The following is a 17,685-nucleotide window of genomic DNA, read 5'->3' as shown; positions in this document are numbered from 1 at the left end:
CGCGTCCCGCGGCTCCCCCTCAGTGTTCTCCCCCCAGGAAGTACATATGGCGGACGTACCACTTAACCTACGCCGGAGAGAAACTGGCGGACGACAGGAAGAAGCTGAGAGAGTGAGTGAGTGAGAGATGGGGCTGGAGGGGCCTCGCTGGAGCCCACCCGGCCCCTCCACAGGTGGGGCCTGGGGGACGTTGTGCCCCGGCTCGGACAGGTCCTGCGCCTCAAACCGCGTGGGAGCCGAGCCCGGTGCTGCCCGAGAGCCTGAGGGGCCGTCAGGACACGGAGCCCGCGGGCGGCTCCTCAGCCACCGCCCTCCTGGGCACTGTTACCCGAGTCATGGCCGTGCTGCCCCTTGGCACTCCTGCCCAGCGCCTGCCCGAGAGCTTATGCTTACTGTGGTTGTGCCTGGGGGATCCTGCAGAGACGAGATGAGTGAGAAGCAGCATGAGCGTGAGGAGAGTGGAACAGAGGCGGCCAGGGCTGGCCCCATGCGTGTGCAGCACACCAGTGCTAGGGAAACAGGGAGCTCTTGGGGAGCCGCTGCTCAGCAGAGGATGGGGACACCTTATGGGGTGGGAGGGACCTCTGGAAGTCACCTAGTCCAACCCTCTGCACGAGCAGGGTCAGCTGGAGCTGGTTGCTCAGGGCTGTGTCCAGTTGGGCGTTTGCTGAGAAGGCAAACTGCACCCCGTCCCATGCTCAGTCACCTTCACGGCGGGCTTGGCCAAGCCACTGGGGTGGGAGGAGGACGGAAATAGGTAGGAAAGAGGATGGAAGAATGCCAAGCAAAAAACAAACTAAGGACAAGTGTGTTGGGCTGCGGACCTGCTCAGCCACCTACCACAGACAATCCAGTAACACTGACAAGTGACTCCCGTGATCCCATCCGCCAGGGCAGGGAGGCAGGAGACGCTTCTGTGGGCTCTAGCTGTTGCATACGGCAGTGCTGGGTATGGCAGCCTGCGTGCGGACCAGCAAGAAAAGCTTGTCTGAAGCATTAAAAATTTAGCAAGACAGCCCTGCTCAAAGCTGTCCTCGGAAGACTGAGCCACGGGTAATAGATGTTGCATTTAAGGGGGTTGCAGTTAAAAAGGCAGAGGGTCAGATCCTTCAGTGCTGGCAGTATGTTCTGTGCACAAGTGAAAACTTTTAACTTGTCTGCCCTAGAACACAGGATGGGATGGTAGGAGTCCATCCTCCTCTGGGAAGGAGGCAGCTGTGGGTGTCAGAGGTTCCAGGGAAACTGGCAAACAGCAAATCTCTCTGTTCAGGTACGGCATCCGAAACCGGGATGAGGTCAGCTTCATAAAGAAACTTCGGAAGTGACCTGTCAGGTAAGCCCTGAATAGCCACTGAGAGCAACCACATCTTCCTCGTCCTCGGGCCTTAGTGTTGAGGCTCGTAGCAGCTGGTGTTGCTGCTCTCTGCAGCGTAGCAGAGCGTTTCTGACTGCCCGTGTCTGCAGTAGGCCTGTGCCCTGGCTGTGGTTATTTCCACACCCTGGTTGTGTTTGTGCTTCTCTCAGGGCAGGGAATGATAACTCGGGTACCTCAGTTAATGCACATCAGGAACAGCAACACCGTGGTGCTGGCAGTGGTGTGTCGTTAACCCTGCTTTGTGTTTAGACTCTGAATGTGCTCCCACGCTGAGGCTCATTAAACGCTGTCCCTTCGTTTGCTGTTGATTGCTCCTAGGGCCCTGCTTGCTTTTAGGCCTCTTGAATGCCTGGAAATCGCAGTCAGGAATGGGGCTGGGTGTTAACTAATCGCTCGGGCAGCTGCCATCACCCTGCTCTTGTGGGTCCTTCCGCGTGCCCCTGACCCACACACAGTGACTGTTCTCCCACCCCACTCCTGCTGCTCCTGTACTGTCAGAGCACCTGCAGGTAACAAACGGCACCGTCCCGGGGGTGCAACCCGGCACAGCCCCATCTTTGCTATGCCACAGCGAGTGTATTTTGAGGCATTTTTCTCAACTACTTCAGGCTGAGTTAGGAAAAGGGATGTGAGCTTACAATATCCCGTAGTTTTTAACTCCCAGTTTCTCCATTTTCTGATTTATAGAAACTTTTGAGGTCAACAAATTCATTGTTCTCAGAAGACAAGACAGCACTGGCCAACTCTAGGTCATGATATTTCTGTGCAACTGATGCATTTAGGAACGCTTCTGGCACAGGAAGCACCAGTAGCATGTGTATTTACTTGTTTGTAACCTATGCTGACATAATTCTGGTATTATGTTGCTATTTTTAGAAACTTGTGCACACAAACACAAGATGTGGCCCAGACTCTCAAGCTTACTAAGTTTACAGGTTTGGTTGCTTCTCCTCTACCTCTAAAAACACAATCACAGTGGCTGAAGAGCAGCTTTTGCAAACGCCTGGGTTTTTTTGTGGCTCCAGCTTACCTGGGTTAGGAACTGTTGCTTTGTGACCACTGTAACTTTTTTTTTTTTTTTTTTTTTTTTTTTTCTTTCAATGCTGCCACATTTGCAACATCCAGCGTAATGAGATGTGCTGTAACAGAAGCCATCCACCCCACCGTGCCTCTGACAGGGTGCTGTGGTGAGGAGAGAGCCCAGCACGCAGCAACTCCTGTCACTGCCACCCGTTTTCTTTCTTTAGCAGAGAGAGCAGAGAATCCAGCCGTACCAAGACCAGACTGTGGATTCAGCACTTCCCTGGAGGAAGAGGTTGTAACATTTCAAAGAGAAACAACCTCCAGTTGAATGGACATTCTCATGGGTTTTGCAGGTGGTATTTGAAATGTCTGCCTCTGAGCTGTATGTGGAATGTGTTTTCAGTGATTAAAGAGATCCTGTAGTTTTCTGAGGCTTTTAAGGCTCTTATTTCCAGCTGCAAATCTGCATCTGCCTGTTTCACATGTTAGAAAAGATTGATGGTACCAGGACATGAAACAGCACAGGTGAGATAAAGTAACAAACGTAGCCACAGACCATGCAGAACAATTAACAGTAGCTAAAACGCTACTTTACCATTTAATCACCACCTTAGCAGTAAACAACTGGTTAAAAATGTAGTATTGAAACTAGTGTAATAAAAATAATGGCAGCAGAAAAGGTTCAATACAATTGAACAAGGCACAAACGTTCTGTTTTCAGAGTCTTCTGAGATAAGGCAAAACATGCCTGCCAAGTGCTAAGGAGACAGTTTAAATTAACCACGGGCAGGGTTAGAAGTGTCATTGGATTAGAGGCTTTGTCCACGTGGAACTGGCACAGCAAACGCAAAGACAGTCCATCTCCAGTGCCTGCTCGAGAAAGCAGTCTTTGCCTTTCAGTGGAGCTGTGCGTCCAGGTCGTATTTCTCGCAGAATTTGTCTGTGAATGGTATACAAGTGAGGAACTCGCACCACTCGCACTTGATGGGGTAGAAATAGAACAGAATCACGAGTCCTGAGAAGAGTGCAATGAAGATGAGCTGGAAAACTATAATTTGGCATCGCTTCCTATATAAATCAAACTTCCCAAAGCTAATGTAGGGCAGGAAGGCAAAGGAGAGGAAGAAACCACTGATAAATCCTGAAATGTGAGCAAAATTATCAATCCAGGGCAGGAGGCCAAAGGCAAAAAGAAAGAGCACCACAGCCAGCAGCTTGAAGAAAGCCCTCCACGGGCGTGCCAGGATTTGCCAACTCTGGAAGAGCTCCACAAAGAGACAGGCCAGAATCCCAAACTGGGATCCCGCCGGGCCAACCTGCAGAGGAAGAGCAGTACAGGTCACGTCAGGCGCTGCCGCGGCCGCCTCCGGTTGTTCCTCGGCTCCTTGTTCAGTGTTTCTTGGGAAAGAGATGCTGCAGCCTGCAACTCCATCCTTGTGATGGGGTTCAAGGAGTGAAGGGGCCTGGTTTGATTTAGGATCAGGGTAGCTGTGAGGCCAGCAATCACCAGAACAGACTTTATATTTAAGGAGGGCACTTCTGGTTTAAGTCACCGGAGGGGAGAAGCCCCTGAAGGCAATCTCCTGGCTCCCCCCACCCACCTTGCACTTTTCCTCCTTGAAGGACCTGGGAGATAGTCCTCCAGGTCCTGCCAGGCACTCTTTCAGCTGAAGCTGGATAGTCAGATGTCTCCCACTGTGGCCTGTAGTGGCAGGGACAGTCCTGGACAGTCTGGGGGAAAGGTGAGCTCTGCTCTTTGCCCCCTCTCCTGCCTGTCACTCACACATGGAGGGGCTCTGGCAGCACCTACAGCTCTCAGTTCCCAGCCTGCCCGGGGCCTCTCTTACCCTGTGGTTGGACAAACCCCCCATTCACTGCGAGCAGCAGCCTTCCTACTGCAGCCAGACCAGGCCAGTCACTTGGGAAGCCCAAGGTACTCTGGGGGATGTTTAGATGATGGTGTGATGCTGTCTTCTAGCTACCAATCTGCACAAGGCACGTGCTGCAGAGAAGAGCCCAGCTCTGGTGTCTCTGCCTCTGCCAGAGAGACACAGGCATGTAGAGAAGGCTTGTGCTCAGGGCAAGTTACCAGGACCCTCGGCTGCAGGTGACCCACCTCTGCTCTGTAGGGTAGAAATATTGCACTGGCAAGGTTCCCAGTGATGCCACTGAGCAGGTAGATGATGGAGATGCGATGCCATCCTGCCAGCTTCTCTAGGTCCCGCAGGATCGTCATTTGGAAACACACCGAAACCAGACAGTGCAGGATCCTGCCAAGTTCAGAGTACAGGAGCTGAAGCAGCAGCCACTGAAGTCACCCCCTGTGCTTGTGGTCTTCAGGGAGCCTTGCTGAGGGCTCCTGCTCTGGCCTCGCCCGCCTTTCATCTCCCTCCCAGCAAACACAGCATGGTAAACCTCAGCAGGGACAACAGCTCAGTGCCCTATGTCCCCCAGGGAAGAACTGCCAGAACAAGCTTCATGGCAACCCCAGGGTTCAGGCTTCCCCCAGCCAGAGAGTGGGAGTTTTAACACCTCTGCTTACCCAGCATGGAGGAAAAGCGAGAGCCAGAGGCGGTAGAACTGGTCAGGGACTTCTGGATTTAGGAAAGGGAGGAGCCCACAGACGTCGTCCATGCAGTGCACCTGGGGCAGAAGCGGGTTGTGAGCTGTGCCAGCCAGCACGGCCCCAGCCAGGGCCAGGGCTGAGACTGCTGCTGCCTCTGGGAGAGGGGCTGTCCCCCCCCGGGTCCCAACCCTTGTTTCCAACAGCAAGTTACACACGACCCCACCCATTCCCTGCCGCAGCTTCCTACCCTCATTCACCCCAGCTCACACACAGCTGAGACATCCGCCCGTGCTCGCCCCTGGAGCAGGCAGGTTGTGTTCTCCTGCTGCTTGTGCTGGGGTTTCGCAGCTGCCAGCCCAAGTCCTAAACTGGTCTCCAAAGAGGGACCGAAGCAGCCAGCTCTGCCACTGCAGTCTGCATCGGCAACTCCCCCTGGGCTCAGCGAGGGATGGGACACGGGACTCCCACCTGCACTGCAGCACAGTCACCCCCAGATCTCGCCAAGGGGAACAGGAGGGAGAAGGGCAGCCCTACACCCCCCCAGCTCCACACTTACCTGAGAGCAGAGCGTTGCCTCCTCATGGAAATAGCCCCGCATAAATTCACAATACTCCCGGGAGGTTATTTCACACCTGGAGGAGGCACAAGTAATCAAAACAAGGAACAAGTCACATCCTGTGCCCTCCCAGGCCACCTGCTCCCCCTAGTCTCAGCCCAAGCCTGCCTGTGAGAGAGAACCAACGCCTGCGGCTGCCCCGGCCGTGCTGCAGTGTCTCTGCAGGGAGCCCAGTGCCAGCGAGCTCTGCCGTGGAGCCCAGGGCCACTCTCCATACACCCCGCTTGCTCCTGTCCCACAGGCACCTCTGCAGACTAACGCCCTGCACACAGGGGCCCCAGAACAAGTGCTAAGCTGAGCTATTCACAGCTGAGAAAGAACCACCAGAGGCTGGGCAAGCCATGTCTCTGGGGCTGACAGAAAGCAGGGACTAGGCCAAAAGTGTCCTGGTCGTGACTTTCAGGGACAGAGAAACTCCTTGGGGCAACACTGATTTTTCTCCCTAGCAGGGAACGCCAGGCCCAAGCACCTGGTAACTACTCAAGCTGAGGAGCAACATGAGGAAGAACAGCATCTTCCTGCTTGGCAAACCCAGAGCAGGTCGTTTCCTGACATCTCCTTGAGTGCTCAGGGACTCCAGGCTGGGGCCAACGTCGGGACCAAGCTGCCTGCTCCCAAGGAAAAGTGTGCTCCCAGCAGAAATATTTAATTCCTTGGGATCCGAGTCCCTCCAAACTGCAGGACCAGTTGAGCGAGACACCCTGCTGCGCTGAAGGCTCGGGCTGGCTGTTATCTCCTGCTCGTGCCAGAGCCCTGTCCCATCTGGGAGACCTGTCACGGCTCCCTGCCCAACTCCCCTTCCCAGCAGGGCTCTGGGCTGCGTGTGGGAAAGACAAGGAGGACAAATGCCCGTGTCCCCAACCTGAGAAGGGTGTCCTGTGTCCCACCCCAACACCCAGCCCCCCCTATACAGGTAACACTCGTTACCTTCCTTTGGTCCCGATGCAGCAGGGCCGGCCTGTAATCACACAGTCCATGTGAAGGTGGTTGGTGTAATTCCCAGCACTGTTTTTTGTGCAGATCTGGAAAATGACAACAGGTTGCAGTCAGACAGCCATGGCTTTGCTTGCTGCCTGCATAAAATCAAAACAGCCCCTTGGGAAGAAGCCAGTCCCGCAGACCCAGGCCTCCCTCTGACAGCAGGATGGTGCCCGACACCCCATCTGCCTGAGTCTCAACCAACACCTCACCACTGAGAGATGAAAACAGCCCCGAGGCTGAGCCTGTCTCCATCACCCTCTTACCCTGGGCTTTAGTTGGCACAGGGGAACTCTTTTGATGTTAGAGGGCTCTGAGTCTTGGCTAGACAGAGCCCTGGCTGCCCTCATCTGGTGTTTGTGACAAGCAGGAGGCTGCATCAGAGACCGCCCCCCTTCCACCCGCACAGCTGTGGCTCTGCTCAGTGGGGTGCAGATGCCATATTCCAGCTGCCCGCACGGGCTCTGTGCCACCAGCGATGCTCACCGGCCATTTGGTGATGTCATCTGGCCACTCGTGTGGCTCCATCGAGGCTGGCTGCTCACACACCCTGCAGCAACAGAAAGCAGAGATCAGCCTGAGAAATAACTTTCCCCAGCACCAGGCAGGATCCCCCAGAGAGCCACCACACTGTCCCTGCCCCCAAGGCCAGGTCCCACAGCTCCCCTCTGTCCCTGCAAGGGGCTGGTGACGAGTCACACCGGGTCAGCCAGGGCTGAGCGAAGCTGCAGCCTCCTTCCAGCGAGCAGAGATCACGGCTTCTGCACAGAGGCAGCATCCGAGGGCAGGCAGCTGCCCAGCAACACGCCAGCCCCTTTCCAGGTGGACACAAGGGCAGAGGGGGGCATTCAGCTGGTCTCGGCTCTCAGCACCACGGTGACCGAGGGCAAAGCTGTGCTGTGCAGTGCTCTGGGCAGGGGTGTGCTGGGAACCTGACTGCTGCGCCCCGAGAAGGGAGCCTGTGCAGGGAGCAGGGGAGGAGGGGGAGAGGGCTGAGAAAGGCACCCACAGCTCCCAGCGGGCCACCGGGCAGGTGGGCCACCAACAATGGAGAGTAGGGGCGAGCAGAAATAAGTCACGCTCTGCCTCAGCCTCCTCTGCAGCAGTCAGGGCAGGTGGGGACATCGCTGCCCCCATGTCCCTTGGTCTCCAGAGCAGCTGCTGTCCCACCCAGCAATCAGCTGGCCTGGACTCCAGGCCTCTCTGACTCTAGTGTCACAGCAGCCCTGTCCCCCTGGGATGGCAGCCGGGCTAGGCAGGACCTACCTGGGGTCCTGGTGACAAACAGACCCAAACTGCCTCTTGCTCCCTGCCAGCATTGGTGTGCTGGGGTGATGGGGCCACTTCACCCACACGGCCAGCGTGGACTGCAGGAGAGAGGAGAGGTGTCACCACGAAGCCCAGGGTGGGAGAAGCATCACCGTAAGTGGCCCTGAGCCTGAGGGACAGCACGGAAGGGGCCCCCACGCTCACCGAGCACTCCTCCTCCGAGGTCTGCACGCAGCCCGACTTGTCGTTCCGCACGCAGCAAGCGGAGTGCTTCTCCTTCTCCCGCTTGGCGCTGATGAAGCTGTGCACTTGCTGGTCCTGCCTCATGCACGGTGAGAACTTGGCCCCCAGGTGGATCAGGGCCTCCTGGCAGAGATGGAAACAGGCAGCTCAGCCAAGGGGCAGGCCGTGATTGCCTGGGGCAGAGCAGACTGAGGAGCTGCGAGGGGTGCCCCTGTCAGCACTGAAGGGACCAGGGACAAGTCCTGCATGATGAAGCCCAACACACACCGGGCTTACTCTCGGTATTTGCTTTGAAGAAGGCAAGCTCCGAACAAAAGTTCAGGGATTTCTTTGCCCGTGACCCCAGAAAGGTGAGCACCGTGGCCGGGAAAGGAAACTTTGGGGCACATCAGCCTTTCCCAGGGGGAGCAGCATCAGGAAAGCTGTCACACACCATACAGCTCCTGCATTTTCTCTAGCCCCACTCTTGGCTTTGTAGGAACAGGGTGCAAAGCAGGAGTGCCAAGGTCCATCCCAGCCTCCAGGCAGCCTGTTCCGCAGGGTGACTGGGATGGGAGCACCACTGCACCCTGCCAGGGATGGCAGAGCCCCACGGGAAGCCCAGCCAACGGCACCTGAAGACTCCAGTCCCCGGGGCAACACGGGTGCAGCACCCAGTCCCCTGCCAGCCCACCAACAGTCCCAGCCAGCAGCACTCACTGAGCTGGGGCCAATCCAGAAGTTTTCCTGCTGAACATATTTGACGTTTTCATAAACCCCTCTGTTTCGCAAGACCTGCAGGGAGAGAAAGCAAGAGCCCCATGAGCTCCTGCCCCCAGGGCCAGCAGGGCAAGTAGCCAGGGCTGGTGAAAACAGCACCCGGGATGACCAGAAATCCACCCGGCCAACGACTGGGCACAGGGTTCCCTCACACCAGTCTTTTGCAGGATCACAGGTAAAAAACCCATTGAGGCATGGGCACCTTCATCTTAAGATTTCATTTAAAATGTCTATCCTTGACTACTTCAGCTTTCAAGAAATCCCAGGGCCTGCAGACCTGGGAGTGGCTTGAGAGCCTGCAGAAAGCTTCACCCAGCTCAGAAGCATAAGCAGCGCCTGCCAGCAGCGTAGGGCCAGGCGCTGGTGACAGCACCCTGAAAGCTGTCAGACACGGAGGTGAGAAGCTCCCCGGGGCATTCCCTGCACAGAGCAGGGATATGGCTGATATGCACCCAGAGACCTTTAACAACACATGGGAAGGCCACAAACAGTTTCAAGATCAGCTCTCAAAGTCAGACAGGTCAGGTTTGCTCCTGGCAGAAGCAAGATGCTACAACTGTTGCAAAAACTTAAGTTTGAAATATTTCCCTGCCATGAACATCCTTCTGGTCTCCACCAGGAGGGGAACAAGTTGTTTGAAAGGGCTCCCAGCACAGACAGAACCAGACTGTGAAGAGCCCACCATGCTTTGTGCCAGCTATAATCTGATGTCAGGAGCAGTGTGGCTGCAGGAGGGAGAGAAGGCAGCATGGGGGCTCACAGAGATGCTGCAGGCAGCCCCCCAAGGCTGGACACCCAGTGTCCAGCTGCCAAGGCCCTCAGGCAAGTAGCCAGTATGCTGAAGACTACAACCAAAAGCCAGCAGCTGAAAGCCAAAACACAATCATGCTCCAGGCAAGTCAGGGGGATTTACTTACTGAATCAACAGTTTCGTGTTGTGAGAACCCCACAGGGGCGATGCCGTAGATGCACACAGCAAGGATGGTGATGAGTGAATGCACAAAGGTGACCCAGTAAGTGAAGAAAGGCCTGGATGGAGGGAAAGGGAAAAAAGATCAGGGGAAGAAACCCAGGCATATTACATCTACTCACAGAACACAGAAAAGCTGCTGTTTTTCCCCAGGGACTTTGGCAGAATCTGGGGTACAGGGCCAAGATCACCTGGGGATGCAGAAGACTGGAAGCAGTGACCTAAGGTCTAGCTGGCAGACAGACCTTGTTTACTCTCACTCCCCCACCACAGTGGGCAAGCCGCCCCTTCCCAAGAAGGCATCCATGAGAACACCTAAGTCCAATGCCTAAGTGTGCTGCGTGTCTGAATTAATGACTTCAGGGGGATGACCAGAGGCGGGGATACCTGAGCCTTCCTGTCCATCACAGGACAGCAGTGGTGGGGCAGAGATCTGCAGTCCCTCCAGGCACAGGAGAGACAAGACAAGAGGAGCAGGGTGAGCTCCCAGCACGCGGTGATGTTAACAGGCTGCCTCCTGCTGCAGTTTGCACTGGGATACGGACTGGGGGGCCTGAGCAGCCGGTTTCACCCAACCACCCTGAGGCAGTGACCTGAGTCACCAAGGGTCAACAGCAATCACTCACTCGCTCGGTTTCCTGGGGATCCCTGCTCACCTGTGATCATCCATGTCCTCGATCTGCCGCTTGACGTAGCTGTCGATGCGCTTGCGGTACGTGCGGTTTGTCAGCTTGCCCACCATGCCCAGGCCGTAGGGCCTCTTCTCCTTGGCAAAGAGCTTCCTGACGGGCACGGCGATGCGCTGCCCGCGCTTCTGGGGGCTGACGCTCACCACCTCCTGCCGCAAGCGGACCTTGGGCTGTGCCAGGGCCCCGTCCTTCTGCTTCCTCCAGCCTCGCTCCAGTGGGCTGAAATAAAAAGCAGAGCAGCAATGGTTTCCTTCCGCAGGGCACAGCAACGGGGAGCAGCCCCTGCCCTGGTCCTGGGTGGCAGCAGACCCTCTGTCCGTCCCACCACAGCTGGGCAGAGCCGCAGCTGAAGGCACACAAGGGGCCCTGAAGTGGAAGCTGTATTTCAAAGGGCTACACAGCACGGGTTGGTGGAAGCACAGCACTACACATAGAAGGTGGCACAAGGCAGCTGTGCCCAACTAAGCGCCACTGACAAGGAGCTCTCAAGGCTTTAAAGTGTTTCAGCAACAGCCTAAATGGGGAGGCTGCAGCCAGACACATCTGCAGCCTCAAGCGCATTTATTGCGTCCTCAACTTCATTGCTCTCACTCTGCTCTTTGCTAGGAAATGCAAGTGTAGTTTAGACCACGAGTGGAAATCCCCACCCTTAAAGCACTTTACTGTGGTTGGACGGGCAAGTCGAACTCCCACGCCCACCAAATCGGACAGAGGAGAAGAGCAGGAATCCACGAAGCTTCCTGACCAAGAAAGGGACACTGTCACATGCTGCAAGCTGTGCCCGTTACCCCTCACAACCTGTATTCCATTCCTCCCTTTATTTGCATTGATGCATGCATTTTTCAGGAGAACAACAAAACCCGGCTTCAACACCACCATAAATCTCCCAAGGACCACTGTCTCAAGGGTTTTTTACCAAAACAGAGTATGCGATGAACAACGTTGCACAAGCTTCTGGTGAATAGCACCTGCTTTATAAGTCTCCACCACATTCAGATGTTTCTGTATTTCTTTGCTCTTAAACAGCAGTCTGGGGGTCAGGTATGCAGCATTCAGATCCTGACCAAAACCCAACCTACCATTTCATCCCTGCTCCCTGCTCACGTAGCACTGTAGCAGGCATGTCCCTGACACACACTCTAGTCTAGTTTACCTCCTCTGGCTTCCAAATTGACCCCTCTGCACAAAAAAAATGGTTGTTAGAAGCGGTCAGAGAAATCAGCTGACAAACTTTTTTTCTGAAAGATCACCAGAGAATCTTGGAGAGATCAGGACAGCTTGGAACTACAGACAAGCAACAGGCTGAGAGAGAATCTGAGCTTCTTTAGCCAAAAACACTGCTGTGAAACTTCAGCTATTTTCAATATTGCACCTTGCAGAAGATGCATTTTTATGAAGCTGAAAGTCCCAACTTCCCCCTCCCCTTGGGAAGTTCTTCTCCTACAGACAGCGCAGATTGCCCTGCAGCCTGCTCCTGCCCGGAGAGTTCAGGTGGTTTCTGTGTTACGGACGTGCCGTTTCCCAACATTTCCGGTGCTGGGCTGTCGGCCTATGCCAAAATAAACACCTGGCCACCTAAAAGGACACCTGACTATGATTCTGATAACAGTTCTCTGAAGTGCGAAAGAAGTGTATTTTCCTCAATAAATGAAACTATTTAAGGAGATCCAAATGGAGCCAAGAAAACTGAGACCATTTCAGAGGAGTGACAACGAACTCCCACTATTTGCTGCTTCCACTTATGTTAAGACTGAGTCAAGTTCTTGGAAACACTTGAAGGGAAAGCGCCGACACAGCAAGACGGGCCGTGAGCAGCAGAACCACAACAAGGACCTCCCTGTCTGCTCCACGTTCACACCCAGCTCAGCTCTCTGCTGGGGTGAGCTGCCAGCTAAGCCAGAGCTGACTCGGAAACGACACAGCAATTACTCAGTACCAGTTACTCAGGTGGAAAAAATCTAGGCATACAGTACAGTACCACCCACATACTTGTAGGGCTCTCGGCATCAGTGCCACACCTTTCTCTCATTTCAAGTGAGGAATGTAGCCCAGCTCGACACTCAGCAATGCTTCACACCACTCCTTGGAGCGAGACAACAGTTCCTGGTGACTGTGGCAATGGCAATAGCCTTCTTGTCTCTGTCACATTCTCCATAGCCGAAGGCTGGGCCCCTAGCATCCTCACAGCTGATTTAAAGTGTCTTTGTTTCCTCAAGGCACGATACAGTCTCTGAAACACATCATGTGAGGATGGAAGTTGCTGGAGAAATGGCAGAGGTGGCCTTAGAGTCACCTTTCACATGCATGAGTATCTGGGGCAGGAGGTCTTAAGCTGGGTTTAAAGCAAACCCATCACTGCACTGCTCTGAGCTCTGCACCAAGCACCCACAGCACTCAGATCCTGGCTTCCTTCTCTGAGTGGGTTGGCCACCCCACGTTAGGCTTTGGCACCTGTCGGGAAGATACTCACAGTAGCAAGTGGCTTCTTTCAAGCTCATTTTTGTCCAAGGCACCTCCTGTGAGATCTGTCTGATCCAGAGGTTTCACCTCAGCATCTTTGATCGCAGCTTCTGATGGTGACTCAAACACTTCATCCGGGTACGTAGAGAGCTCCTCATGAAGGACTCCTTCCTAGGCAGAGAAAGAGAAGTCGCATCAGAAGAAGCCACCATCACACTCGAGACACCAGCCCTGGCAGAAAGCCGTGCTGCTCTCTGCAACACAGAGTCCTGCCAGACCTGGAGTCCTGCACCGCCTCAGGGCCGTTACCACCAGCCCTGCCCCTCACCCGAGCAAAGAAAGAAGTGTCAAGCTCATCTGGAAAATCCACCGTGTCCTCCTCCAGGAAACTTGCTGGGGTGAAGCTGCGCCGCTGAGCTCTCCTCAGGGTGCTGTCCTTCACAGAGCGCCCCTGAAGCCAGAGAAAGTGCCATCAGGTCACTGACAGAAACCCGAACCCCAGGCACGTGCAGGGCCGCCCCAGCCAGCACACAGCGAGCCCAAGGGCTGAGCTGGCTCAGGCCTGTGTGTGAGCACAGCTGATGTGCAACGCCTTCCCGGTGAGACCCACAGGTGTGGCCCCGCTTCTCACTCCACAGTGCCCGTCTCCATGTGGGTGAGGCTTGCAAATGCTCCTCTACCACAAATTGTACAATGTCCCTGACCAACCCACAGTGATGGGTGATACGGGGGACAGCAAAAAGGGAAGCAGACATGTGGCAGGATGACAAACCTCAGGTACTTCTGCTCCCACATAACTGCCCAGAAATCCAGGCAGGCTGAACTGGACCTGCCGGAACACTCTGAGGCTGCTGGCTGTGGGAATCAAAGCCCCCAGGCCAGTAAAGGGAAAGCAAGACTTGTACCAAAAACTAACCATCATCCCTGCTTCTTGCAAACCTGCCTCCTGGGCAGAAACACAACAGGAGATGGCTTGGTTTCTTCCCCTCCACCACTACTCTTCCCATCCTCTCTGCTCAGCAGCTCCTTCCCTCTCACCCTCCTCTCAGGGCAGAGCCCCAGACTGGTCCCTGCCCTGCTGCAGACGGTACCTTCACCAAAGCGGCAGCTGCTCGGAAACTCATTTTGGCCACAGACTCGCGTTTCCGCCGTCGGGGGAGGCGATTGAACCCTGAGCGTGAGCTGGTGAAGGAGCAGAGCGACGTGGCGCCGGGCGTGATGGGAGTGTGGGGGATGCTGCAGCCATCGTTGTCGTCAGCCATACGGAAAGCTCGCCCGCGGGCCAAGGGGTCGATGATCTGCCGAGAGAAGGTCATCAGTCCATTCACCCCCAAGCCCTTCCCTGCCAAGTCCTCCTCCCTCCAAGCAAACATCTTGAGACCAGGACAGTGGCCTGGCTCCTGGGACTGACCCAGAACCAGGCTGGATAGGCCAACAAGCAATTCTGCAATAGGGAAATACAGAATAACCTGCTGCAAGCTAAGCCCTAGTTGTAAGCCTCAAACCTAAATCCTCAAGCCTCTGCCCCTGCCCTTTTTTTTTTTTTTCCTTTTGTGAGTACTAATTTCACCCAGAATGTTCCTGCTGTTCACAGAAGACTCCTCCAAGCCTCCTTCAGCCCTTCGAAAGCTCTTGGTTTCATTTACCTTCTGTGCCAGTGAGTTCTACAGTCAGAGAACGTGCTGTCTGAACAGAAGTTTGAGAAATCCCTGAACACAGCCATGCTCTTTCTCCAGCTTGTTTCCTTTCTGAATCTGGACAGCCCAGGACTTAAAGAGTATCCTCTTGAAGCTTGACTGTGTATTTACATCCACTTCCATTAATTAAGTTATAACAGCTGGAAAAAGAGGGCAAGTTTCCGGGGGCTGCAAGCCCTTCTTTGGGACTCTTCAGGCCAAAGCTCTAACTTCTTCCAAACATACAAATCAACTTAATGAAAATATTGCCTTCAGCTACACACCCTGCCTCTGTCCTTACATCATCACAGCTGTGGTTTCCATAAGACTTCTATGCTTTATCCTAATGTTTTGTGAGCTTTTTTTAATCTATAGTTGCACCCTCAACAGGAAGCTTTATGAACTTACACCTACTGATACCATGTTCTGATTTAATGTAGCCCACAGAGTCCAACAATACTTCTGAGCCTCCTGTGACCAAAGAATAACTGCAAGACACTTCAGCTAGCAAGAAAACAGGAAAGAGCACAAGGTGAAACTTGATTGCAAGATGTACGATATTCTCCTCTGCTGCAGTGATACAGCCAGGCTTCAGGTCACGGACTAACCTGCTTCAGAAGGAATTTGTTTCCCCACTTGCCCAGGTTGCAGTGATGATCACTAATGCACAGTAATCAACCACATCAATTATTATCACTGAGTGGAGCAAAGGGAAGAGCTGGGATATTGCGGGTTAGTTCTGAAGCGCTGGTAACTGGATGTGTTTGACTGGGGCTTGTCCCCTGGGGTTACACTTGAAGGCAGAGAGTATGGGGGGACCAGATGCTCTCTGCAGGCATTCAAAGCCATTTCTGAGGACCTGTGAGCAGAGCTGGAGTACTGCTGACAGAAGAGACACTCTTCAAAGTCCTAAAACACAACCAGGTTTCTATGAGGACAGTAGCTGTGCTACTGCCTGCATTCTGCCTGGGACAAGGATGCACTAGGCAAGTGTCCTGAGTGATACCAGGCCTGTTACTGCATACTTGGGTCTAGGGTACCAGCCACTCTGTGTGTATAACAGAATTTTGTCCTTTCAAAATGGCAGCAAAAAGCCCAAGCTGAGAGCTCTTGGACATGCCACACAAATCTAATCACCACCATAGTCACAACATGACAAACACGGCTCTGAGCGTATCACCAAAACAGCTGAGGGCTCTCAGCCAGCGAGACCAGAGAGAAGCTGCCAAACTGTATCTGAGACTTGAGAAGTGTCTGAGCATGGAGCCCAAACATGTTCAGGCAGAACTAAGCCTGCAGATAGGTCACAGCTGCCAAAGTGGTAAAGCCACTGTGCAGGAAACTCATGATGGCCTTGACTCGGTCCCAGGTTACTCACCTTCTGCATGCCCAGCTGGCAGGGTCCCACGTAGAGGGGAGGAGGAGTCTCTGTGCTCGTCAGAGAAATATTGTCCTGACTGGGCAAGTCCATTTCGCGGATGACCTGAGGTTTCAGCTTCCCATATCGCAGGCTGCAGTGGCGGAGGCTCTTCCTCTGCCATTTCTGAGTAGCGTCGCTGTCTTTGCTCACGCCAAACCAGTCCGCTGTGCCTCTGAAAGATGCCAGCATACAAGTGCAAGGAGACGTTTGGTTTGCTTGGACTATGAAAAGACAAAACCCTGGTGGTCACCTCCAGCCCACCCCAATTCAAAGACAGGCAGAACTCTTCCCCACGAGTATCCTACAGCCTGTCCTCAGCTGGTTTTAGCAACCTGACAGATGCTGGCCAGAAATATTCAACCACCAACAGCATTATGTCTCTTAAGACAGAAGAAAAATGACAGGAGAGATTCACTGTGTGTAAAGGACAGTTTGTTCTGAGTTTTTCTAAAATGAAAGAAAAAGAGATGGAACAGAAACTCAGAAAATAACTGTGAAAGGTGGGTTTTTTTCTTCAAAAACCATCTATTGAAAACACTTACCATCTTCTGGCCAGCTCTAGGTCCCCACTGTGGGACTGTACTGTTTCATGGCTCTGTAGCCTCTCCCAAGAGTCATCAGAATTCACTGTTCTCTCCCAGCTTCCCCCCCTCCACCCTCCGGACATCCCTAACCTCACCATCTCAAGCTGCAGGATTTCTCTCCTCCTCAAAAGTAATGTTAATGGCAAACGTTGGCTGTGATCTGATCGCTGCTAAGGCAGACACACACGGTTCAAAGCTGCTGGTTGCAGCCACGAGGAAGGTTTGCTGCCAAGTGGCTGCTGTCACAGAAGAGCAGTGGATCAGAAGCAAAATCCCAAGGAAGGCAGAGAGGGATCAGGTTAAGTCAGACTAACAACCTACTTCCAATACAGCAGGACAGCTGGTACCCTAAACCTACAAAGATCATCACAGCCTTGCCAAGCCTTTCCCACTGTGGTTAATCCTCCCTCAGAAGATGACAAGCTGTGTCAGCCTACAGTTGTCTGGTCCCAGGTGTTGAAACCTGAAAGTCCTTCCAAGCCAAACCTGAAACCCTGGCCTCAGACCCCCTGCACAGGGGCAGGATTTCCAGATGCTGAGAAGAAAGACCTCACAGATCACAAAGGGAGTATTAAAACGTACACTGGAGTAAAGGCTGCATTAAATCTAGAATTAGGTCACAAAGGGAACTGAGTCAGTGCACTGGAGACAGGAAACTAGTCCTGTGTTTTGCACCCTACTGAGCAAAAATACCATCAACCACCAGGTGAAGGTGTCCTGCCACCCAGTAAAAAGATGTGAAATTGAGTCCCACAGCCTTTCCAGCTAAAATCTCCAGATGCAAACCCCCACGCATTGCCCTCAGCCTTCCCCGTTCTCCCAGGGATCCAGAACAGACCCTTCGCAGGCGGGAGGTCACGCAGGGCACTGCTAGATCTCCCCTGACCTCACTGACCCACGTGTCTCCAAATGCCTCCAGCCAGTCAACATAGGCCAGACCTCAGAGTCGGGGCTACGAGCACTGCTCTGCTCCCATGGACCCACATCTTGTCAGAACAACCTTAGTCTCTGCTCAGAGAGGAAGGGCCTAGGCTCAGCACCTGGCCTGACAGACCCA

At 54.0% G+C, this 17,685-nt stretch overlaps 1 protein-coding gene and 1 long non-coding RNA gene across 4 annotated transcripts in view; one reads left to right on the top strand and one right to left on the bottom strand.

Annotated features, from left to right (window-relative positions):
• LOC113485727 lies at positions 1-2,826 on the top strand. The gene is made up of 3 exons (XR_003399477.1): positions 1-112; positions 1,271-1,333; positions 2,626-2,826. It is a non-coding gene; the product is annotated as an uncharacterized LOC113485727 (long non-coding RNA).
• A 135-nt stretch (positions 2,827-2,961) lies between these two features.
• Positions 2,962-17,685, bottom strand: part of RHBDF1 (rhomboid 5 homolog 1) — a 37,982-nt gene continuing 23,258 nt past the window's right edge. For 2 of the 3 annotated variants that reach the window (XM_026859124.1, XM_026859121.1), the window contains exons 4-18: positions 16,003-16,216; positions 14,040-14,246; positions 13,277-13,399; positions 12,959-13,119; positions 10,456-10,707; positions 9,747-9,858; positions 8,770-8,844; positions 8,032-8,193; positions 7,825-7,925; positions 7,045-7,108; positions 6,508-6,602; positions 5,521-5,596; positions 4,941-5,041; positions 4,515-4,668; positions 2,962-3,714 (exon numbers count right to left, since the gene is read on the bottom strand). In XM_026859124.1, coding sequence (XP_026714925.1) covers positions 3,295-3,714; positions 4,515-4,668; positions 4,941-5,041; positions 5,521-5,596; positions 6,508-6,602; positions 7,045-7,108; positions 7,825-7,925; positions 8,032-8,193; positions 8,770-8,844; positions 9,747-9,858; positions 10,456-10,707; positions 12,959-13,119; positions 13,277-13,399; positions 14,040-14,246; positions 16,003-16,216 — 2,317 coding nt within the window. In that variant the 3' untranslated portion in view covers positions 2,962-3,294. Of the gene's footprint in view, positions 3,715-3,758; positions 4,401-4,514; positions 4,669-4,940; positions 5,042-5,520; positions 5,597-6,507; positions 6,603-7,044; positions 7,109-7,824; positions 7,926-8,031; positions 8,194-8,769; positions 8,845-9,746; positions 9,859-10,455; positions 10,708-12,958; positions 13,120-13,276; positions 13,400-14,039; positions 14,247-16,002; positions 16,217-17,685 lie in introns of those variants that run through there. The other variant, XM_026859122.1, reaches the window with a different exon arrangement.

This window comes from Athene cunicularia (genome assembly GCF_003259725.1).
Source record: "Athene cunicularia isolate RWA chromosome 14 unlocalized genomic scaffold, athCun1 chr14_part1, whole genome shotgun sequence".
NCBI lineage: Eukaryota > Metazoa > Chordata > Aves > Strigiformes > Strigidae > Athene > Athene cunicularia.
This window is presented reverse-complemented; position numbering and strand designations above follow the sequence as displayed.